The sequence below is a fragment of the Miniopterus natalensis genome, chromosome 1 (genome assembly GCF_054644295.1).
Source record: "Miniopterus natalensis isolate mMinNat1 chromosome 1, mMinNat1.hap1, whole genome shotgun sequence".
NCBI lineage: Eukaryota > Metazoa > Chordata > Mammalia > Chiroptera > Miniopteridae > Miniopterus > Miniopterus natalensis.
The window spans coordinates 148,850,145-148,876,421 of record NC_142081.1 but is presented as its reverse complement, the minus strand read 5'-3'; the positions used below and the strand labels follow the sequence as shown (position 1 = coordinate 148,876,421).

The following is a 26,277-nucleotide window of genomic DNA, read 5'->3' as shown; positions in this document are numbered from 1 at the left end:
TTAACCTCAAAGATACTAAAATGTGACCATTTCATGATTTGAAAACAATGTATAAAATCGAACATTTACCTTCCTTACTAATAGCAAACATTTTATGTTCAATTTAAAGTATTTTATTCATTTAAATAATTGCTTACAAAACAGAAATCAGAAATAATATGTAAGACATGGTTTCTTTTAGGGAGTTAGAATGACTTCCTATTTACTTCTGTCATTTATAATTTGAATCTCATTGTCTGAAAGCATTGCAGTTTAAAAAATAGGTTCAGTGCAATGCTTTCTAAACATTTGCTCCTCCATGTGATCCTGCAAAACCTCATTGACAAATATTTTCATTTCCTATCCCTGTGACTTGCTCTTCTCTCCATGCAACTCAGATATTATTCTTTTCCTTTACTACACTGAGATCCTTTATTCCTCTCCAGATTTTCTTCATGTTTGTTTTCCTATCCTAATATCTTCATACCTTCTTAATAACAAATTTCATACTTTTCACCTTTTTTTACCTTATAGAGATTTCTAATATTCATGTATGGTCTATAAAAGGTAATGAGGTTTTTTTCAGAGAATGGTGATCATTAATTCTGCATGTATCAAAGTGGAATGTGTCATCCCTTAGCAAAAATATAAGCTTATACTCTGCATAAAGACAACTCTTGTTTGCCTCAGTCAAGAACATGTTTGTGGGGAGGGGAAATTTAAACAGGCTATTAAGAAATATTCTCATTCTCTTTCAGTGTGTTTGAGTTGCTTGTGTGAGCAGAATTGTGAGGAATTTCCAATGACTCATTCCCAGCTTTAGCTCTCTGGCATTCTGTGAAGCTGTGCATATTAAAACCTCTTAACGGCTCTTAGTAAAGCCTTGGCAGTAGAGCTTGTCTCCTGTACCTATCTAAAACTTCAGATGCTTTTCTTCAAGCTCTGTCACTAGCACGCAATATTGCATAGTTATTAAAATATGGGAATTAACTGCAAAACCTGCAAGTTGCAAACAGTGTTGTAAATCACATAGCAATTAGCATGAGATTTTTTAGATGGCTGAGTACAAATTCAGAATTATGAAGTTATTATCTAATAACCCAACAAGTGATGTGAATAAATCTTTGATAATATGAAAATTATCAACCACTGAAACACTCTTCCACAAGCAGGTCTACAGATCCTCATGCTAATGCACTTAGATTGATAAACTACAGGCATTCTGTGAAAGCTTCATTTATTCCAGTTGCTCAGGATTGTGCTTAGAGAATTTGTCATCCAAATGATCGGCAAATCAAAATCTGCCATTTGTTTTCATTTAATAGCAGACAGGTTTTCACCAGCTTAAACTCAGTCCTATTAATACTCTTTGAAACTAACTGCCAGAAAATGAATTTTAAAGGCAGCATTTTATTATTCCCTCTCTGGACCTATAATAGAAGACTCAAAGCCATCTACATACACTTTGAATCGCCTGGCAGCAATGCTATTTGTGCAAAGGATCCCTAGTCCTCGATTCTGCCACAATTCATTCTATACTCTGCACTCAGAATTACTATCTAATTATGCTATTTCCCTTTCATAAAGCTCCAGTTCCCTGCCAAATAAGACAGAAATCTTCATATGGCTTCAATGTCCTCCATTATCTGGTCCTAGTTAACATACTTTATCTTTATTTTTGTTTATATTGCAGTGTAACACCCGTACAGAAAATAAAAGCTTAAACCATTACGCTTTTATTGGAGGTTTTGTAGTTAATTCCCATATCAATGAATAATAAACATCCACATAATCAAACAGAACAAAAATATAATATTTTCATTACTACAGGAGCTGTCTATCCTTGAGCATGTTTCTCTCCGTATCCTTAATTATCAGACTACCTCTCATTCTGCTTCTCATCTCTTTACTCTGCTTGGGATTTTCTATTTATTCCTTTGTACCCTGGGTATTAACTCTGACTTATAACAGGTCACTAATTCTTTCTCCAGCTGTTTCTAATGTGCTGACAAACTCAGTCATTAAGTTGTTACCTTTGATCTTTGTCTTTTCTAATTCTCAAATGTCTGTTTACTTTTATTTTAAACTCTGCAATGACACTTCCTATATTCCAATTTCCTGCCAATTAAAAAAATTGCCTTTAAACATAGTAAACATGTTTATAATATGCCTCTGAAAATTTTACTGAGTTCTCAAAGATGTTTCTGTTGGATATTATTTCAGCTAGTTCTCTATATGAAATGTAATTTCCTTTTATATGATACCTTTGGCTTTGCTTTGAACATTGTGCAAACAATTATTTAAAGGAATAATGAATGATCTAAAATGAAGATACTTTCTTTCAGAGAGGATTGTGTTGTTTTTTTCTGTCAGGCATCTGGAGTCCCTACCAGTCTCACATCACCTTAAATTGCATTAAAATTTGAGACCAGTTATGTTACCCTAGATTTTAATTCATAGGTTGAAAAATTTGAGTACCCAGGGGATAAAGTTGAATTAAGGTAATTATGATGCCGTCCTCTTCTGTAACTTGCTGTGTGAACTTTAGTTGAGACTTTTTTTCTAGTTTTTCTTATTTGTTAAAATAGTACAAAGTCAGTAATCCCCAAAATGGTGATTTTCTTTTTCTTTTAAAGGGCATTTTATTTTTCTGGTGTTGTGTTTGTCCCAGTTAGGTTGTGCATTGCTTTTGTTTTGCTTTATATGCTTTGAGTACATGACTTTTCCCAGTACTAGGTTAAAATTATTTTGAAGTGGCACTCATGACTTTTTACCATATCTTTACTATATTCAGTAGCTGCTCAATGCACATAAATGGATGAGTCATTGAGTGAATAAATTTTGGAAATAGATGCATAGATAAAAATGATTAAACCAAGCTCAGTATTGTTGCCTTAGAAAAGAAACAAGTGTCTTTTCTATTATGGATTCCAAATCTTCAATCTAATTTCACTTCAGTTGCTATGTTTACCTGTTCAGTATATTGGCAGCTTATTCTCATAAAGCACAATTTGTCTGAGGTAGGATTTATGAATAGTGATCCAAATCTATAATAGAGCTTTAAAACAAAGCTTAAATACATTAACCTAGAAAAAGTTACAGGATGTAATAAGGGTTTATTTTTTAGCGTAAAATTTTAAAAGTATGTTCATTAATAAATTATTGACCCTCTTTAAAAGAACTCTTAGTATAACCATTTCTATTCTGTACCTTTAGTCAATTCTAGCTGATGTTGGTTGACCAGATTTTGACAACAGACCTCTGAAAGGGATCTTTTGCCTAGGGATTTACTTATAAGTTGAAATTAAAAATATTTTTAGAAAAAATTTAGCATATTAAAATCTAATATAATTTAACATATTAAACAATTTGTCTAAAGAAATATAAAGAAAAACAAAAAAGGGTCACTAATAGTTTATATCAAAGCATACATTCAGATATTATTTCTGCCATGTAGATCATTTAGCTCTGCAGTACAGTTAATTGATAGTCTTAATTGTTTGTGTCATGTTAAAGAGTGTTATTCAGGTTCCTGATGATTAAATTGCTGCTAAACTTAAGAGATTTATTAGATTTTGAAGGCCATGGGTAAAAAAAGCATACATATGGTCCAAAAATTTTTGTAGAGTTACCATTCAAATAAGATCTTTCATGGATCATCTTTCCATTGGTTTGTCAATGAGTAGAAGTTCAAAATATAGAAATGAATGAGATGTGTAGAAGAAAACAAGTACACTCTCTATTGGCAGCATCTGTAATATAATGTAAACAATCAGTGTCCAATAATTCTAGAATTTTCTGATTATATCTACATGCTCTCTGAATATGATCTCTATATTGTAATTTCTTTAATCCATTCTGAGTCTATTGACCTCATGACCTACATTAGAGTATTTTTGCAAAGTATAATCATTGGTTAGGTCTATATTTTGTCCAAACAACAAAATGAACAGTAGCAAATTCTGCCAATTTTCTTGAAGTTTATTATGCATTTTAAAATATAGAGAATATATAAAATATTTGGAATCATCAAGTTGTTCTGAATTTTACACATAAAATTAAGGGATTGATTAAATTTTTACTTTTCACTCTTTTGATACCATTTAGATTAAACAAGTCAGTATTATTAAAAATTTTCATTTATTCTCAAAACCTCTTATCTATTTATCTATCAATGTTCATTAGCATCAAATACTATTATGATAGGAAAAAATATCAGGGGCTTAACTACAATGAAAAAAGATAGCAAAAATTTTCTTACATTCTAGAACCCTAGAAAGTTAGTCGTTCTGTTATAGCATTTAAAGTGTCAAGTACATACACTTTTGTCTTGTTTTTGTACTGTATGTGGTCTAAGATCGCTAAAGAGAAGTGTAAAAGACACAAAGAAGTTGCACAAAGCACCCTGCTTATATCGAATTGTCCAGAATTAGTCACATGGTCTCTCACCTTTATTGTCTAAAAGGAGACTGTGGACATTTATTCTTAGTAGTGCTAAAATTTCTTAAAAAGTATAATTAGTGAAGAAGGAAGAACAGCTGCCAGGGAACAAATAGCAGTCACCTCCTTTATCTAACTATTCATTTCCTTATTTGTTTTGCACAAAGATAAGATATAAACAGTTAAACAAGACCAATTTTTTAAAAAAAGAAAACATCAAACATTGTTTAGAAAATCAAGATTTTCAAAGCCTTACAAATATCATAACACCAACATAGTTGTAGATGAGCATCAAACTTAGAACTCATCTTCTGGGTATCCAAAGTGAAAAGGGATTCTGAAATCATTAGTTACATTATTTCATTATTTAAAAAAGCTAAGTGAAATAAGCAGGCAGAGAAAAACAAATTTCACATGATCTCACTTATATGTGGAATCTAAAGAACAGAATAAACTGATGAACAAAATAGAATCAGTGACATAGAAGCATGGAACAGACTGACAAATCTCAGAGGGAAGGTGGGATGGGGGGTGGGGGGGTGGAGAGAGATTAACCAAAGAATGTGTATGCATATATGCACAACCCATGGACACAGACAGTAGTGTGGTGAGGGCCTGGGGTGGGGAGTTGATGCAGTGTGGAAGGGGTCAATGGGGGAAAAGAGGGACATCTATAATATTTTGAACAATAAAAAATAAATAAATAAAAAGGCATTACTAAAACAAAATGAAGTTCTGTTGGCTCAGAACAATTCAGAAATTTATCTCATGGTAAGTTTTAGGGGGAACTGAATGTTGTGGTGGGCAAAATTCCTATAATAGATGCAGTAGTTTTATAAGGCATTTGCTTAATGTTTGAGTAAAAGCCAAAAGCAAATATTATTTTACAACTCATTGAAGGCTTTTTTGTGAGTCCCTAAAGAAAACGATCCACAGATAAAAACTTGGGGTATTTTTACTTAGACTCAGGATAGACTTTAACCTGCTCAGAGGGCTAGATGGACTATATACACTATAAATGTTTATTTGTAAATATTATTGTTGCAGAAAGATCTCTGAACAAGTTTAGGAAATTAAAGAATAGATTATTTTATCTAATTTTCAATAGTCTGCCAGCATGTTTCCAACTCCAAAACTCTCTTAACACCAGGTGTTCTAAAAAGTGAAAGGGGCGTATTTGTTACCTGTAAAGGGACAACAAATGTAAAATGGGCCCTGGCTGGTTCAGCTCAGCGGTTAGAGTGTCAGCCCAAGGACTGAAGGGTCTCGGGTTTGATTCCAGTTGCAGGCTCAGTCCCCGGCGGGGCGTGAGTGGGAGGCAACCAATCGATCGATGTGTCTCTCTCACATCCATGTTTCTCTCTTCCTTCCATTCTCTCTGAAAACCAACGGAAAAAATATCCTCGAGTGAGGATTAAAAAAAAAATGTAAAGAGTTGAAAGCAGAAATCAATTGGCTCAATTTATAAAGTACACAATTACCAAAAAGATAAGTGAATTTTTTATAGCAATAGTAAGGAAAATATTTTATGCAATGAAATGTGTCTTTATATCCAAATTTCAAATTGACTTAGCAAAACAATGCCCAGGAAATGTGATCTTTTCAATTTTAGCTAAATTATATGTTCTTAGAATTTTTTATCTTTTCAAAAAGTTTTATGTAGATTATATCTGTTAAATTATTATTATACATATTTTTGACATATATAGATAATAAATGCCTGAGAATAGATACAATCAATTTATGGTTTCCTTAATATGATTTTATTATGGATGAATCTTAGATTGATCCTGAGATGGCAAGGCGAATGCATCATGGCCCCTGAAGTTTCGTAGTCATTTTCACCTAATTTTTTACGTTAGTACAGTCATGCCTGCATGACAATGTTTCAGTCAACAATGGACTGCACATACAACTGTGGTACCATAAAATTATGGAGCTGAAAAATCCCTATTGTCTAGTAACCGTGGAAAACGTCCTAGTGCAAGACATTCCTCACATGTTTGTGGTGACGCTGGTGTAAACAAGCCTACTGTGCTGACACTTGTATGAGAGTGTAGCACCTACAATTAGGTGAAGTCCATAATTCTTGATAATGATAATAAACAGCTATGCTACTTGTCTATGCACTTACTGTAATATACTTTTTATCATTATTTTATGGTGTACTCTATGTACTTACATAAAATAAATATTTGCTGTCAAACAGTATGCCAGGTTATATCTGCAGCACCTTCATACATCTTGTATTTACTAAGTGTGTTGATTGCATCATTTTCTCTTGTGCTTGATTTAATTTTGTGTTGTTTTGTACAGTAACATACTGTGCAGGCTTATAACCAAGGAGCAATAGGCTAGACCTACGGCCTAGGTGTGTAATAGGCTATAACGTCTAGGTTTGTGTAAGTGTACTTTATGATGTTTGAACAATGGCAAAATCACTCAAGGACACATGTCTCAGAACGTATGCCTGTCGTTAAACGATGCATCTGTAATTAAATGAGAGCTGACACAAAATTGGGTGATTAAAAACTGTTCAATAATAGGCTGCATTAACAACACACAAGTTATGTGAACAACACACAAATTATATTTCTAAGTTAATTCTCCCAAAGTGCACAAGCAATTTTTAGACTGTAAGTAAAACTCTTTGAAGAATTAATCTTTGCTTTTAAGGAACAATATAGATTGATATCGAGGATTTCTCTTCTTTCCCTATAGGAAGAACCTTTTGTAATGGTCTCTGAAAATGTCCTGGGTAAGCCGAAGAAATACCAGGGCTTCTCCATTGATGTTTTGGATGCCTTATCTAACTACCTGGGTTTTAACTATGAAATTTATGTTGCACCGGATCACAAGTATGGAAGCCCACAGGAAGATGGGACATGGAATGGCTTGGTAGGAGAACTAGTCTTTAAGGTAAGCATTTAATTATTTATTGATGTTTCATGTATCTAAAGGTTGAAATATAACCCCTGGAAGCTAATTTAATACAAAATAAGTGCAAGGCAAAGCATTAAGTGGTGGTGTTGGAGGCCAAAGTCTTAGCCAATACTATTTCATGAATTTTGTTGGAAGGAAAATTAATGACAAAGTAAAGCTAGATTTTAGAATGTTTCCTATGATAGAAAAGTGCCTAGAACAAAGACTTACCTTGCCAAATTTATACTCCAGACATTTTGTCAGTATACAGCACATGATGAAGTTTACAAACACAATTCATGTCATTGCTTTCTTTTAAAAACACAATATTATTTGTAATAAATAAATAAAAACCTGATCAGTTAGGAACTAATCATTTTTTACTTTTAGGATATATAAATACGGTAAATCTATTTTCACTTATATTTTTATCCTTGGTCTTTCAATTCTCAGAGAGGTGTTTAAACTTTTTCATTTCTTAATCTGTATTTCTGTCACATTTTTAATTATTATGTCTCCCTGGTTAATTGTTAATAGTCAGGTTTAGGTCTATAATTTACTATTTGATTTATATGTGTCCTTCTTTTTCCTGTGTCCCTTCTTTTCTTGCATTCCTTTGGGTTAATTGAATGTTTTTAGTGTTTGATTTTATTTTCTCTTTTGGCTTTTTAGCTGTATTTCTTTGTAGTTTTATTTGTCTGTGGTTAATCTAAAGAATATAATGTGCCTTCTTAACTTATCACATTCTATCTAGGTTAATATTATACCACTTCAGATTTAAAAAGTAATAAACTTGAAGCAATGTAATTCAGTTTACACCCACCTTACCCTTTGTGCTATTGTTGTCACACATTTATATTTCGTGAACTCCACAGTAAAATGCCACAGTTTTTTATTTAAACAATCAGTTGTCTTTCAAAGGTACAAGTAGGGAACTGAAGACAGTTTCCAGTTTCAGGCTGCTCCTCTGCTGTCTCTGGGGCGCTTTGTTCCTTCCTACATATGTGTGCTCCTCCCCGGTATCACTAACTTCAACCTGAAGACTTCCGTTAGAGGAGCCTGAAGTGCGGTCCTAGGAGGGGCATGTCCTCTCAGCTTTTGCTTACCTTAAAATGTTTTTGTGTGCCTTCATTTTTGAATAGTATTAGTAGTATGCATCAAACTCCAGGTTGACAGGTGTGTGTTTTTTAGATACTTTTAGTCTTAGTGTTTTCAAATAGGGATATTGCAGGTTTTGAATAACATTTAACAAGAGCACTGGGAGTCTCAGAAGATAGTCGCTTATAATCAAAATATACTCTTGTTCAGATATTTAAATTGTCTAGTGGGGAATTGTGAGTAAAGTCTTATCTCTAAAATCAAGGCCGGTGATTTTATATCAAGAGCAACCTTTTATTTAAAAAATCAAAATAAACTTATCATTCAACAATTTTTTATGCAATAATAAATTTTTAAAAATTGAGATATAATCGACATATATTAGTTACAGGTGCATAACATAATGGTTTCATATGTGTATATATTGAAATATGATCACTATAGTAAGTCCATCACCACACATGAATGTTTATTTTTTAATGTTCATCACTTTAAACATACCACTGTATTGTCTTTTGCTCAATGTTGATTCTGATGAGAAGTTGACCATTACTTACACCTGGGGTGGGGAATGTCCGCCCATATGGACGGAGAAATCATTTGGTCTGGCCCTGCCAAGGCAAATGCAAGTTGGACTTGAAATTCAATCAATGCAATTAAATGTTTAACCAAATACAGCAGACTAACTTTTAAGTTGATAATTTTGTATGGCCTGGGAATAATGTTATAAATATCCAAATGGACCTTGACAGAAAAAACTTCCCCACCCCTGATTTATACTTTTGTTTTTGGGGGTTGTTTTTGTTTTGTGTGTGGGTGTGTGAGGCAGTGCCTTTTATACAACTATCTTTTCCTTTTTTTAAAATCTTTATTTTTTTTCTTTTTATTGAGTTTATTGGGGTGACACTGGTTAACAAATTTATATAGGTTCAGGTGTACATTTCTACCACACATCATCTGTACACTGTATTATATGTGTAACATCCCAAGTTAAGTCTCCATCCATCACCATTTATCCCCCCAAGCCCCCTCCTGCAATCACCACACTATTGTCTGTGTCCATGAGTATTTTTCTCTCTTTTTTTTTTTTCTCAATCCCCCTCCCCATCAGCACCTTCTCACAGCTGTCAGCCTATTCTCCATCTGTGAGTCTGTCTGTATTTTGCTTGTTAGTTCATTTTGTTCATTAGATTCCACATATGAGTGCAATCATATGGCACTTATCTTTCTCTGACTGACTTATTTCACTTAGCATAATGCTCTCCAGGTTCATCCATGCTGTAGCAAAGAGTAAGATTTCCTTCTTTTTTAAGGCCTAGTGGTATTTTTTTGTGTAAATATACAGTCTCTTTTTACTTTTGATGTTTAACTATGATGTGTCTAAATGTGATTTTCTTTGTATTTAGTCCTGCTAAGAGCTCACCGAGCCTCTGGTATATATTCCACAAAATTTAGCAAATGTTGACAATTATTTCTACAAATATTTTTTCTACTGCCTTTTCTCCTCTTAAGTTGAGCTTACAGAATGTTTAATTTATACCTCTTAATGTATCTAAGTCACTGAGGTCTTATTTATTTTATTAAAATTTTTTTATTCTCTTTTAGATGGGATAATTTACCTTGATCTGCTTTCAGGTTTATTGATTCTTTCTTTGCAATCTCCAATTTTCTGTTAAGTCCATTCAGTGACATTTTTATTCTAAATAGTTTATTTTTCAGTTCTAGAATTTAAGTTTTTAAAAAATAATCTCCATTTCTCTGCTGAGATTCCCCATCTTTTTAGTTATTATGACCACCTTTTCTTATGTCTTTAATCATATTTTATTATAATGCCTGCTTTAAAGTCCTTGTCTGTTACAATTTCAACATCTCTGCCATCTCATGATAAATTTATATTTGACTGTTTTTTTCCTATCATTCATAGGTCACACTTTCATAGCTCTTTATATTCCTGCTTCTTCACATTTGATTGGAACTGAACACTGTGGTTGATCCAGTGTTGAGATTTGAGATTGTCTCTGAGAAATGTATACTTTGAAAAGGATTGATGTTTGTTTCCTCAGGCTGTTAAATTACTGTCTGTTTCCTTTGAATTTGTGAATGTTTGGTTTTACACATTGTTAAGGCAGGTTGTATTTGTTTTGTTTTTTTAATTTTACCTTAGTTCCTAGGGCAAATCCCTTGGTATTGGCAATCCCTGTATTCTTAAGCATAGTCTTCTGGAGTTTCTTTGGAAAGGCTATTGTTTTCATTAAGCCCTTCTAGTTTAGAAGGACTCAAAATTTAATCACTATCTCCCCTTAGATAACAACTGTAATTTGTTCTTTAGCTCTTTTAGCTTTATGAATGTTGCTTTCTACTGAATTTTTTAGTCATTCTTATGCATGTTCAGTATAGGAGTCAGCCAAGGCTTTGAGGGTAGTTTATATACAGATCTGAGGGCTCATTCCTTCGGTGTCCCCTTCTTTCTTCAATTACCCTGTTGATTTCTGGCTACCCTGGATGCCTGAAACTCCTTCCCCTAACATGTTAATCTAATAGATGATGACTTTCTGCTTGTGCTCTAGCTCCCTCTTGTCACCTAAACTGAGGTGGGTCCACAGTGAATAAACCATACAAAAGTGGATCTCACTCCATGCAGTTACTATTTTTAAGGATTTAATACCCTACAGTTTCTGCCTGCTTCTAGTTAACCTCCAGACCTTTTAATTTTTACAAAAATTTGATTCAGAATTTATAATATTTATTATTTGTTGGGTTAATCCAATAAAAGTTATTCCATCATTGCCAGAACTGAAATTATTTCTGAAATTATTAAATTATGCAGAAAAATAAAGGATCTAAGTTGTTTCCAAGAGATGGAAAAGAAAAAAAATAAGTTTTAAGATGGTGGTAAGAAAAATAACAAACCACTTTTTTATGATCAAGTTATTTAATGATTCAATTACGTATTGAATTTAATTGAAAGAAATTACTTTCAGTATTTTATTTAAAAAGGGAATGATCAATTCTCATCCCTCTTATTAAAACAATTATAAATATTCCTTTATTGTAAACCTACAAACCCAATGTTCTGTCTTTGTGTTACTGAGGGGTCCTACCAGTTCTGAACCCAGATTAGCAAATATGTCAAAATAAGGGTAAAGAAAAGAAAAAGGCATTACACAAATTTATTTTATAGAGAAAGTGGATTAAATCTTTAAGAGTTATTATGCTAACAAGCTTTACTTGCTAAATGCACGTTATCAGTAAAAAGCATTAGAATTAGTCTAATGTTGGTGCTGCTTTTAATTTGGTTTGTGTGCTTGCTCCAGTTAAATTTTTGAGACTCGCTTCCATACCTATGAAGTGAGGGCTACAAGTATATTAATGAAAAGATCACTTCCAACTATAATTTGCTTTTCACTTTTTAAGAATTTATTGCATAACAACCAAACAAGCAATAGTATGTTGTTCTTCATAAACAACTGATATAATTGTCTTCATTTGTGTGTAAGAGTATGCGTTTATTATATGATAACTTAAAATTCTCTGGGTCCTTTTACAAAGTAAAAATTCAGGCATAAAGAAGTTAACTAATGAATGTATGAGTTTTGGCCAGAAAAACTATAAAGCTGTTTATTGCAACTAGATTTTTATTTTATTCAGAAGATATTTAGCCACTCTGACTAGGTTTTGAGAAACACTTATTAAGTGAGGGGGGATAAGTGAACATAAGAGTCTTTGGAACAGGCAGAGAGAGGGAAAATGTGCGAGAACGTGGCGCCATGAAGCCAAGGGAAGATAACGTTTGAAGAAAGAGAAGGCAGTGAACATTACAGAATGACTGCCAAGATGCTGGGCTACAAAAATTATCCTTAACTTTTCTGACTATTACCAATACACATGGAAGTTTTAATTTTCAGCAATTTAAAATATTGGTTCAATTGTACAAATAATAATGCAGGAAAATATCACAAAGTAATTTGGTTACCCAACAAGATTCATTATATTAAAACTTTCTCAGGCTTATTAACTGCTATAAAGTAAAATAACACCATTGAAATGGCTTAATGTTATGACAGAGCTCCCAAAAAGTAATTATTGTTGTATATTTTTATTAGAGTAAACATGTTTATGAATTTAGGTATATTTTAAATAATAGTAAATATTGCCAATGAATACCTCCATCCATGACGAGACTTCTAAAAAGAACAAAGTTAATTGTCTTCCTAAGGGGAAACCCAAACTAAAATGTTTCTCAGCATCTTTGTCATAATGATGATTATGGACAGACAGGTCACATTAAAAAAGAGTCCAAGAGGAAACATGGAAAGTTTCTGAGTTTATATCATTATTCCACAGTGATTTCTAGGGGTGGCACTAGGACTTCAGAGTTGGTCAATTGAAAGTTAAAGGGCTTCCCTATTAAAACTAGGTGTCAGGGTTTTAGTACATACATAATTTTTACAGAGGAAATTATAGCTAGAGAGAGAAAATGATTGCCTAAATGTATATGTGGAGTCTATTCAAAAACTAAAAATAGAGCAAAGTCTCCTCCATTTCTTATGTGCTTCACTACTTTTATAACTTTCTGCAATTAATGTGTTCTTAAAATTTATGAGAACACAGATATGGCCAAAAGATGTTTCAGTGTGAAATAGATAAATGAGAGATATGTTCTGCTCAGTACAGGAGAAAATGTTAAGGGTGAGTTAATGTGACTGATAAATTATCCCCCCACCCCTGGTTTAAAGGGAGAAAAACAGCCTTGGCAGGTGTTCCAAGTGGTTAGAGCATCGGCCCATGCAATGAAGGGTCCTGGATTTGATTCCCGGTCAAAGGCATGTACCTGGGTTGTGGGTTCACTCCCTGCCCCTGGTCGGGGCATGTGTGGGAGGCAACCAGTCTATGTATGTATTTCTCTCACACCAATGTCTCTCTTTCTCTCTCACCTCCTCCCGACCCCCATTTCTCATTCCCTTCCACTGTCTCTGAAAAAGCAATGGAAAAAATGCCCTCAGGTGAGGATTCAAAAAGTGAGGGAGGGGGAGCAGAAGTAAGAAAAACACAAATAACTTTATATAGGAAATAAAAAGTATATCAAGCTTAGAATAAAGTACAAAAAATTAAGAAAAAAAGAAAGAAGACTATGAGTTAGACAGCTGGATGTTGTATTATTTAATTCCTTCTTTGGGTAGCATTCTTTTAAGTCAGCAGCTTTCAAAGTGGGGTAGTCAGACCTTAGGTATCAGAAGACCTTCCAAGGGGAAAACCAGTGCAGGTAGATTGATAGGAAATAAATTTCCATATTCTTAGTTCCTATAAGTAATCTTTTCTAGAAATAATATGTCTGAAAACATGACTCTGGTGTTTCTTATTTTTATCATTCCTTATACAATTACCTTCTTTTATCTTTTTAAATAAGGGCATCTCTTTTGTGCATGTAAAATCTTTTTATGACATGTGGCTCTTGGTGCAAATATTCTCTGAAGCACCAAACTAAGGGACAATGGAAGCATTGGTGTCACTACCATCCTTTTATAAGTCATATGGTTTCATGTAAAAATATAATGAACAAAAGTTAAAGAAAGAAGAGGAACTTAATTTGTCAAATGCTAGATCATTAGAAAGATTTTCTTGATAGATCACAGCGACTTTCTACATATTGTGTGGAAGGATTTCAAGGAATTGAGTATCATGGCTAAAAACCAAACAAAAAAATATTAGGTTTTTGTTTAACTAAGATAGGGGTTAGCCTCAAGATTAGAGTGCTATAATCTGTTATTTTATAGAAGCCTTACTCATGTAAACAAATAGATGAAAATGGAAGGGGTTTCCTCATTTACATAGTGGACATGAAATTCAGCAAGTCTTTCGTTCGAAAAGGTAAATATATTTCCATCATAGATATTCTAATTTATTAATGCATTCAACATAGAAAACATATATTTACTTGGGGATTTAAAAAATATTTTTAAACGCATACCAATTAATGCCATGGTCAAGGCACTGTGGAGGAATGCAAGTGTAATAAGATAATAACATCTGTAACAAACACTTTTCATTGATGGTCTCTGTGTACTATGTGCTATGTTAGGCACTGGAGACATAAAGATAAATAAATCCTGGTTCTTTCCCTTAAGAGTATCTTAGTGCAATGGGAATCACAGGCATTGAACTAGATAATTACAGTACAATACAGAAAGTGTAATGCTACAGGCATGAATGGAACACTAAGAAAGCCCTGGTGTTAAAATAAGGGTAAACTTTCTAAAGGAGGAAATATGTATGTAGAGAATAACGAGTGGTAAACATCTAGGTAAAGTGGTATTAGCAGAAAGCAAAGGATGTCTACTGACAGATAAAAGAATCTAAGGAAAGAGAGAAAGGTGAAAAATAGCATGGGAAGCAGGCCAAGATTTAGGAGGTTTTTGTAGCACTCCAAGCAAGAAGTGATGAGACTGTGTCCAGAGGTACTAATAATAAGAATGGGGTGAAAAATATGGAATTAAAGACATAAAGGAGGTAGGATTAACAGAATTTAGTGACTAAGGTGAAGGGAAGGGAAAATTCAAGGGTAATTTATAAGTTTATAGTATGTGAATAATGAATAAGAAGATGATGTGTAACTGATCATGAAGGAGATTGCCAAAAAAGATTTAGAGAAGAAAGGGATGAGGTCAGTTTAGAGTAGGATGAGTTGGATGGGCTAGGGGGAAATTCACATATATGTAAGATTCTGAAGCTCAACAAAAAAAGCCCAGTAAGAGGCATGCATTTGGGAGTCATTGACCTAGGAGTGGTAGTTGATGGCACGAAAGTGCATGAGATTGCTGAAAACATACAGTAAGATGACTAGGCTGATTTTAGGATGAAGCCCTAAGAAAGATACCACTTAAGAATTAGCAGAAGAAAAGTTTGTGAAGAAAAAACAACTGAGAATAAATAAGTCAAGGAATGGCCAAACCATGGGAGAAGAGGTCAGTTAGATTAAAAGAGTTTCAAAAAGTAAGCTGTGACTAGCAATGTCAAAAATATCTGTCATAGGACTTCCAAATATCCACTAGGTTAGCTATTTGGAGATTGTTGGTAACTTAAGCCTGAACTGTTTTGATAGCACAGTAGGGAAAGAAACCAGTTTGCAAAAGATTATGGAAAAACTTGGAGTCACATGTTTTAACATAACATGCATATATTATTCTTTCAGAAAGTTTGGATGAGCAAGAGATAATAGTTGAAAGGGTTATTGGTTTGGGTGGAGTTTTTTTTATTTTGTTTGTTTTCCAATTAAGAGAAAACTGAGTATAATTATAAACTGAGGAAGGAAAATAAAGGAAAATTTAATATAAGAAAAGGAAGTTAATATATGAGGGATAAAGATCCCAGAGAAGATAGAATAAAAATCTTAGACTGAGAATTGATTTTGATGGGGTAAAGATGTTTCTTTAATACTGGAAAAACAAACAAGCAAACAAACATTGTGAGAATGTGTCTGGTAATCCTTAAATCTATAGGCAATAGGCTGGGAGGTAGAGAAAGATCATATCTCATTGCTTCAAATTTCTTGATAAAAATAGGAGGTGAAGTCTGTTGACATTAATGGGAACAAGTATTATGTAATAGTCTACAAGAGATTGGGAGACTTAGATATTGAAGGCAGTGATAGTGATACTAAATCAAAATAGATAAAAGGATGGATCAGTGGTGCTGAGGATTGAGCTGAAGTTTATCTAAGACTGCCACTTTTCATTGCTACTAGTCTGCACCATAGTGTTACTTTCTTCAGCTGAAAATAAATGTCCAGTGTAAGGGGATGGAAGATTAAAACATACATATCAAGGTTGAGTTATGGTGGATAAACTTGTCAAGGAAATTAAATGAGATGAAAGCAAAGCTAAAATGTTCAAGGAAAAGCATGGTCATGATTGGAAAGATAGACTGGGGTAAAATTTTGGAAAAATTAATCAAAATGTAAATATGAGATTGAAAAACAGATGAAGTATAAGTGAAAATATAAGAGATCTAGTAGGAGAGAAAGAGTTGACCAGAGACTGAAATATAGACATTGACCTTGTGGGTCATAGAATATTTGAGGAGACAAAAGGAACTGGAGTTTAAAATGGCCCAAAATAAGGCAAGAGAGGGAGGGATGAATAGGTGGATCATAGGAGAATTTTAGGGCCATGAAACTATTTTGTATGACACTGTAATGGTGGATACATAATATTATGGGTTTGTCAAAACCTATTAAAAGAGTGAACCCTAATATAAACAATTGACTTTATTTAATAATAATGTCTGCATTGGTTCATCAGTTGTAACAAATGTATCACACTAATACAAGATGTTAATAATGGGCAAAAGTGGGGCAGTAGGGGGAGGTATGGCACACCAGTGAGACAAGGTGGTATATGGGAAATTTTTGTACTTTATGCTCAACTTTTCTGCAAACCAAAACTACTTTAAAAAATAAAGTCTTTTTTTGTTTGTTTTTTTTGTTTAATGGCCCACAATGGTTTTTGTAAGAGACATCTACAATGATACTGAAATCTGTTAGGAAACTGGTAGGTTTTGGGGTGAAGAGGAATATTTAGCCAAGTTTCAAAGTTTTCGGTCCATGAGAAGAAAATGTTGTGAAGTCTATCTAGTGGCGGGGATAAGACCAGTACCCCTCCAGAAGACATGCATGTAATTAACAAAACAAAAGAAAAGTCACATGCATAGAGTCTCATTAGTAAAGAACAGAAATCAGGTTCTTCGAGTAGCTGGGAAAACAAAAATACTTCATGGTCTCTAGTAAATCATGAAAGTGGTGGAAATAAATTTTCACTTCATGGAAACTCAAAATAAGGATAAATTTTTCCCCAGGGCATCCTGAAGCTCTTCATCTTTTTCTGCGCCTCCCGTGTTCATCCCTGTTCCCACTCTATGATCCTACACATGAATAATGGCTTACTGCTATAGAAGGTCATGGAACTAGGCTGACTGAGTTCATGTCTATACCATAGTAGCTAATGTGATCAATAGAATCTTTACTGATTCCCCACTGTCTTTAATTCATTAGATATTGATTCTTTATTTTCATCTCCACAATGGCTATTCCAAACATTTCCCATAGTTTTCAAGTTTTCATTTGTAGTCCTACTCTCCATCCTTGACACACTTCTCATTTTTAGTTGTTAAAGCCGATGGTTTACTGCAAAGACTATGAGAATCCAGTGTGAGTTCCTTGTTTTCTTACTCTTCAACCTCGAAATCTTTCCACGTATTCTCTTATCCTCAAAGGCAACATGAAGACTTTGGATTAGAACAGAACATTAGTTGTGGGTACCACTATCTCATTTACTAGCCACATGAGCCTATGAGAGCTTTTAACCTCTTTGAGTAACTTTGTCCACATCTGTAGAATTGTTATTGTGAAGATTAACTGAGAAAATTAATTCAGGAATATGTTTATCTTCTAACTCTAATAGATTGGTAAAACCTCAAGATATGTTAATATAATGTGTTCAACATATATGTTGAAGGCAGACTGACAGGATCTGCTGATAGATTAGATGGGGAAGAGCAAAGCCAATAATATCCTCTCACTCAAGATTTTGTATCTTATCTTTTCAGCCATGGAAGCAGAAAAAGACTTTTTTTGTTCCCATTTTCACAGCTCCACTCACTGCCTTACTTGTAGCCATGGACATCTCTCACCTGGATTGCAGCTATAGATTTCCAATTATTCTTCCTCTTTCCACTCTTGACTGCCTTCAATATATTTTAACACAGCAGTTGAGTGATCTAGTCACTCTTTTGCTGAAAACCATTTGATAGCCTTCCCATCCAACTCAGAGTAAAAACCATCCTACATACTCTGCCCCCCCCCCAATTCCCTTGTGACCTCCTCTGTGTCTCCCTCACTCTGTGCTCTAAGCCCATAGCCATCCTCCCTCTTCCCCCACTTGCTGACCTTGGCCTTTTGAACTTCTTGAACCATCTTCCTAGGATGCTCTTCCCCCAGACATCTTTCCATCCACCTCACTTTTTTTTCCAGTCTCTGATGAAAAGCTATTATTAAAGAGGCCTTCTGCAGCCACCCTATTCAAACAACTTCTACCTTCTGCACTATGTCTCCCCTTCTCCTGGTCTGTTGTTCTTTGTAACATATACCACCACCTTACTATGTACTTATTTGTTCATCTGTCTTCTCCTGCTAAAATGTGAGCTTAACTGGGGCAAAAGGTTTTTACATTTTATTTGCCACTGGAACCTCCATACCTAGAAAATATTTTTACATCAAAGAATGAATGGCAGTCAAGCGATCTTTTAATGGCTTGCGTTAGTTAATGACATTCCTGTTATTAATATCTTTCAATGGGATCTCATTGCTCTTTAATAAAATCAATCAAACTCTGATAGCCCTAAGTTTAGCCTTATCTAAAAGAAATTTCTACCTTCATTGCAAGGCTAAATTTTGGGCTCTTGCTTTTACAATTTTAAGCTTTTTAATCCTTATAGCTCACTACATGCAGTGACTCCCACTTCACTGCAGTTGAATTGAGAGTGGGGTCATTCACTAGCATAAGGAGAAATAAAGAAGGAATATTTTGGTGGAGAGTGTGGAATCAAAACTACTATTTTGGAAATGAGTAATAATAGTAATTAACATTTTTAAACAGCTGAGTGCTATTCCAAAGCCTTGTGAGTACTGACTCCTTAAATACACACAAATATCCTCAAAAATTCTTATAAATATATATAATTATATCCTCATTATATAGATAATAAGACTCAGGCACAGAAGTTTAAGTAACTTGCTCAAGGTCACATAGCTAATAAATAGAAGAACTAGAATATGAGCATAAGTTGTTTGACGTCAGAGCCCATTCTCTTAACTACTCTAGATATACCTTTTTGGAGCTATCCAAACAGAAAATGAAGTAAGTCATTTCATATGAGTCTGGAGTTCAGGTAAGGAACCTAGAGTGGAGAGATGCATCTGAGGCTAATTAGCATGGTGTGAAATTTAAATTAGATGTCTTTGGTTTCAAATGATAGTCCAATTGAAGTGAACTGATAACTTAAGGGCTCACAACTCTCCAGGGATGAGATCCAGGGCCACTTTCTCAGGCCTTTGCCACTGCTCTCCATCTCAGCCCTGCTTCTCATTGAGTTGTCCCAGTTCTCGGGCAGGCTCTCCTTCTGTGTCAGCAAAGTGACCTCCAGCAAGTCCAGGCTTGGTTTTCATTCTCTTAGCCGTCCCAATATCAACATAGATTCTCTCTTTTATTAATCCTCACCCAAGAATATGTTTTCTATTCATTTTTAGAAAGAGAGGAAGGGAGAGGGAGAGAGGGAAGGAGGGAGAGAGAGAGGAAAACATCAATGTGAGGGAGAAACATCAATCGGTTGTCTCCCTTAGCACCCCTACTGGGGACCGAACCCGCAGCCTAAGTATGTGTCCTGACGGAATGGAACCCGCAGCCTTTTGGTGCCCGGGACAACGACGCTCCAACCACATGAGCCACCCAGCCAGGGCCATAGGTAGATTCTCTTTTGCCAACAGTTCCGACAAAGAGCCCCCATTTTATGCAGTTTCAGCACTGAGGTAGCTGGGAGGGCAGTATTGTAAGGAACAGGCCTGCGCCATGTGCCCACCTTGAGCACCTAGGGAAGCAGTAGCTCAGTGTAAACACTTGAAGTAAGCACTGGGGAATGCTGATCCCCCAAGGAAGTTGGGGTGCTGTTATTAGAAGATGGGGAGAATAGATACAGGATAGGCAAAATAAAAGGTGTCTTTCAGAGGCTTAAAAATAATGGTATATATTACATGGACAACAACAGTGGTTACAGGTACACAAAAATTCAAATCATTAGCAAATCAAAAACTGTAATAATTAAATTACAAACATAGACTGGAAAATACTTGGAAAAGTATGATGAATTGTTAGCATTGCTGCCTCACTGCTTCACTGCTACATGAAGAGGTCATAAAATCCATAAGAAAATCCACAGTAGGTAATGCTATAAAAGATATGAACTTAGAGTTTCCAAAAAGGAAACTGAGAGACAATGTAAATCTAAAAGGAAATCTTTTGTAGTGGAATAGGGCAATTAATAAAGGAAGAACTAATATATATACGAAATATGAATGGTTAGTGATTTTACAAGGAAAAAGCTACAGCTCTGCGTTATATAGCTTGGAACTATTTTATATGCTGTGTTTTATAATAAAAATAGAACATAACTAGAATTAGAGGCTTATATTTTAGTCAGCAATATACTTGACAGCACTCGCAATTAACAGAGGTACCTCAGAAAAAAAACATGGTTTGAAATTGACAAAATTATTATTATTAGCACTTATATAAGAGCTTACTATTGCTGATAAAGTCTATATACTATGCATTTATTAGCTCTCAGTATCCACAACATCCCTATGAGATAGATACTAATGTTATCCCAATATTGCAGATGATGAAACAGAGTTAGATAATGGCACTTGCCCATGGTCTCTTAGCCAAGTTGTAGAGAATTCATGATTCAAAGCCAGTCAGTTTGGATCCAGAGTCCTAGTGCTCAATTCCTTCAGAAGTTTGCATTAGGGAACAGAGTTCCAGTGTAAGTTTGGTTTGAAAAGGATTTTAATAAACCAAGTCACAGTGAGGAAAATATTACTTAGAAACAGTTCAGCACAGGATTTTAAGACCTGCACAAGATTCAGATGGAGTTTGGATAGGTATGAGCAGAAGACAAAAGTAAGATTACATAGATAGAGAAGGATTTGGGGAGTGACTAAAAATATTTGCATCTCTAAATGTCTCAAAATATCTCAACTCTGTCTTAGAAACCTGTCTTTTCTCTCGCATCTAAGAAAAATTGAAACACCTTAGAAACTCATGCATTATTTTCTGTGGTCTGTGTCTCACTTCCCACTTACACTTCATCACACTCCATATAGATCACATTCAGCTTCAGTCTGCTTTGGCTGTCCTTACTCACTTCATCTTCCTAAATTTTCAACTGCAGCTAAACTCATGCTTTGCTCCATAAGGTTTTCAGACCATTCACATCTCCTAGTAATCTTGTCTTCTAAAAGCACCTATTTCAGGTCTTTTCAAACTAGTCTTTTGAAATATGAGATAGGTATACGTATAGGTGCAGGTGTAGGTGTAGGTATATAGATAGAGAGGACTTTTCTCTGCACAGTCCTCTTTTAGAAACCAGAAGGCTGAGTTTTGTTTACTTTGCGTGCCAAGCAGAATGCCCTATATTCATCCATTTATCCCCACACGTTTTTGAATGCTTGCAACATTCTGGGCAATGTGCCTAGCATCATAAACTCAAAGGAGTGGACGACATTGTTCTTGCCTTCAAAGATCTCATAGTGTACAGGGAAGACAAATGTGTAAATAAATAATTAAAGCAGTGCTATAAATGCCATAGGGTAAAACATACCAGATACCATGGCAACCAAGGGCGGAGTGGCAGCCCCTGCCTGTAGAGTTTAAAAGATTTCACAGATGGGGAGAAATTTGAGCTAGGTCTTGTAGATGAGTAGGAGTGTGAGAGGCAACAATAGGGATAATTATAAAAGCGTGTTTGCCAGGCAAAAGAGTTTGGACTTTATCATTTAGACAGTGAAAATTATAAAAGGTTTAAAGGTTTTTACATAAGAAAAAATGGGATTTGGCTTGTATTTAAGAAAGATAGCTGAGGTAGGGCCAAGAATGTATTGGAGCAAAGAAGGGAAAAGACAAATGACTTTTTCAACAATCTAGAGAGGAATAAAGGAGTGTCTAAACCAAAACAATAGCAATAGCAGATTAACAAAAGGATGATTTTGAGAAAACAATATTCTAAGATATAATTACTAGAACTTGATAGTTTGGAGGCGAAGAGAAAGGAGTTGTTGAGACTTGGTGAGAAAGGTATCAGAGGAAAGTGAGCAGATAGTCACGGACAGAAATAGGGACTACAGAAAAGAAAGCAGAGTAGAAAAGGGCAACAAAGATGCAGAGTTCTGCTGCAGACATTTTGATTTTTGTGGTATGAAAAGAGCATTCTAATGGAACCTCCTAGGAACAATTGCTAAATGTGCAGATGGAACTCATGTGAATGCTATCTACAGCTAAAAAAAAAAAAAAAGAGGAACTATAGGTATTCCTCTCATCTCCATTATAAAAACTAAATTGGGAGTGTTGTGTTAACGTGAATATCTTGCACAAAATGCTTATTTATGGCTCTAAATTATTGCACTTGAACCTGAATAAGAAAAACTGGTGTTGTAACTTTCGCTTCTAGGAAGGACAAAAAAGCTAGAGGGAGGAGAGAGCTCATTTGGGAAGAAGGGTTTAAAGGATCCCATCTGCACCAAAAAGGGGATTGCTAGGGACAGTTGGGAAGGCATCGGCCATAAAGCTAGGCCCATGGAGGTGGGCCTGTATGTGCCACAGAACAAGCTTTAGAAGGCACAGCGTTTATCCCCATTCTCATCTCCATTTCCTAAGAAATTAAGTTTGGAACAATTCCCTTGGTCTAGAGGAAGCAGAGATAGTTAGCTAGGACAAAGGCCAGACACTGCCACTTTTATTTAATTAATTAATTTTTTAATCCTTACCTGAGGACTGAACAGGGCACCCGATGGAATTAGGAGAAGGCAGAGTATGAGGAGTAATGCTTGTGGACAAAGAATCCTCAATGGGGTGCCTGAAGACTATCAAATGTGCCCCAGGGTTACAAAAAAAAAAAAAAATCTTTACCTATTTTGATTATGTTTTTTCCATTATTTCAAACCAGCCTTGAAAATATCTGTATCCATCAGTGAAACTTCACTCACCGAAGAACTTCCCCCACAGACACCCACCCAGTGATAAATGCTCACAAGCTTTGTGAAATGAAAAGGTAGATTTGCAAAGAGAGTCAGGATAAAAATGGGTGAAAAGAAAAGAGGCAGTTATAGACACTTTAAATTGGACAGTCACTAAGATTTTAATTCTTAAATTAGACTAAAAAAGCATCAATGGACTGATTGAGTTTGCCAGAGTATGTCAGCTGTAGTCAGGCAGGAAGTTCAAAAAGTGCATGTGGTCATAAGAATGCATGTTTGTATGTCTGAATGGCGAGTGTTCAAAAATAATCCACTTGATATAAACGTAGGATGGAGCTGGCGTATAGATGTGGGAGACCACACAGCTGTGTGTATAAGTAGACAAGAAAGAAAAAATGACCAAATATATTTGTTCTTGATAAGGAAAGATTTTAACACTGATGAAGGTGAAGGAGATCTGTGAAAGGAAATAAATTAGGTAGATGCAAATTACTTAGTGAATGGTTGTAGGAGCAGTTTTCTAAATTTGCAGGTGATATTTAATTGGCAGACATTGCAAACAGTAAGGAGCAATTCAATCAGATAAAGAACTTGAATCATTAAGTACTTGGTCTAATAGACGGCAAGCACCGATAAGCAGTGACTAATAAGCTTTGAATCAAAGCTAAAGAACAGAGAGTATTTGCCAATGGGTATGATTAGTCCAGGAATGGCTCTTAGGTTGAAAGGGAACTTACAGAAAAAGACAAATAAAAAGTCAGTAAAATGTGTAGAATTAAAAAAGATGTGGTGGGTTGTAGGGTATAAATTAACAGACTACTGCATCAGTCAAAGTCAAGGTGATATAGAGACTGGTGCTATGATGAGAAAAATCTCATAACTTGAGGATATATAAATCCTGAAATCTACTGTTGGCTATTGAAATGCCATCTGTTACCTAGATTTTCATCTATCTCTGGTCATGGTTTGGGGGTAAAATTAATGAGAAAGATAACTCCCAGGCATAAAAGAGAGTGCAGATTTGGGTAAGGATATTCTAAGTAACTTTTAAAGAGCATCTGAACTATGAAATTTTTTATGTACCTACAGATGTAATCTTAGGCATTGTGTTGAGATTGATTGGCTATTTTTATTTAGAATGTTCTTTTCATAAAATAATAGTCTGCATTGGTCTGGAAATTGTAAATTAAACAGAGAACTATGCTACAAGTGAAAGAGGGTATTTAAAAATGCATTGTGGTCTAGAAAGATAGTTGATGCAATAGAGAGTGTAGCCCCTCTTTCCCTGTACTTTCGCAACATTGAGTACCTCCACTGACCAATACAAAGGTTAACTTTAATATTGAAAAGAGATAGCAACATCCTTCATTGCAACACCAAAACCATATTTGGAATCAAATATTTCCCTGATTAAAACAAACAAACAACTGAGTACCTAACAAGGCGAATGGTATCAAGGGTGAGTGGTGACTGCAGAAGCTCCCAATCAAGGTCTTCTGAATGTATCTCTTCCTCAAGTTATATTTCACTAAATACTTCATAGAATTACTAGGAGCACCGTCAGTACAAATTCATTTTTCATGGAGACAACTGTTTCTGGAAGCCAGTTCTCCCTCATTTACAGAAAACTTATATTTCCCCCCTGCAAAGCTATAAAAACATCTATAATAGCAATCTTAAGTGAATTCTTAAAAGATGGAAAATTTTACTGTAATGAAAATAAAAATTCACTCAATTCTAGTTATTATCCTTGGTTTGCATTTTATTGAAATGTGGATTTGCAGTTTGGGTATTTCAGGCAGTAATTGCTTCTATATGCTCTGTGCACAAGCAACCTTAAGATGGCTTCTCAGAAAGTTGAGAAAGTCTCTAATGACTCAAAAACTCTTTCTGATGGTCCTTTTCTTTGAAGATGGAATTATTTCCTCTCGGGAAATGCAGAAATGGTGTTATTTTCAAATCCCTTTTAATGCTGCAAGATAATGCCTGAACTACTTCAATTTATAAATAACTTGTAGCTTGCTTCCTATTTGGCATTCAGTAAGCATTTATTGGGACCTAATGTGTGGTTGACATTGTGGGGAATACACAAAATATAGAACACAGAGTTTTTGTTCTCCAAAAGCTAGATAGTAAGATGAGAGATGGGGAGGGGTGGAAGGGGAGGGGAGAGAGAGAGAGAGAGAGAGGGGGGGGGGGAGGGAGAGAGGGAAGGGAGAGAGAGAGAGAGAGAGAGAGAGAGAGAGAGAGAGAGAAAAGGGAGAGAGAGAGAGAAAAGGGAGAGAGAGAGAGAAAAGGGAGAGAGAGAGAGAGAGAGAGAGAGAGAGAGAGAGAGAGAGAGAGAGAGAGAGAGAGGGAGAGAGAGAGAGAGAGAGAGAGAGAAGGGAGAGAGAGAGAAAGGAGAGAGAGAGAACTTACAACCAACCTTTTCTTCCAGTCTCAAAGACTCAGTTATTATCTGTAAGCAGACCACTTTTCAAATTTGCTTCTCCAGCCCAGCTCTCACCTGAACTGCAGACTGATATTTCTTACTACTACTCAGCATTTCCCAGTAGATGTCTAATGGGCACCTGAAACATAACATGCTCAGAATGGAACTCTGATTTCACCGCCACCCCACAACCTGCTCTGCTCACAGCCTTCCTTTTCACAGTTTATGGCCACTCCAGGCTTCAGGCACTCAGTCCACAGCCTTTGAGTTATCTTTGTCTCCTCTCCTCTCTGTTATACTCCATACCCTCTGCATCAACAAATGTATCTGGCTATAAGCCTGGAATATATCCTAAATATGATCACTTCTTACCACTCCACCACTACACACTAGTGCAAACCACCATTTTCTTTGTTTCAGACTACTTCCATACCCTCTTTCGTATTCACCATGCTATTGCTCTTTCCTTTTATTTTCAACAGAGAAGTCAAAGTGATTATTGAAAGATGTAAGTCAGTCCTGGCCGGGTAGCTCAGGTTAGAGCATCATCCTTGTACACCAAGGTTGTGGGTTCAAACTATGATCAGGGCACAAACAGGAAGCAACC

At 35.2% G+C, this 26,277-nt stretch overlaps 1 protein-coding gene across 2 annotated transcripts in view; it reads left to right on the top strand.

Moving 5' to 3' along the window:
- The window catches only part of GRID2 (glutamate ionotropic receptor delta type subunit 2), a 1,226,675-nt gene that overhangs the window by 900,071 nt on the left and 300,327 nt on the right, over nt 1–26,277 (top strand). For both annotated transcript variants that reach the window (XM_087826562.1, XM_087826560.1), the window contains exon 10: nt 7,141–7,338. In XM_087826562.1, coding sequence (XP_087682688.1) covers nt 7,141–7,338 — 198 coding nt within the window. The remainder of the gene's footprint in view (nt 1–7,140; nt 7,339–26,277) is intronic.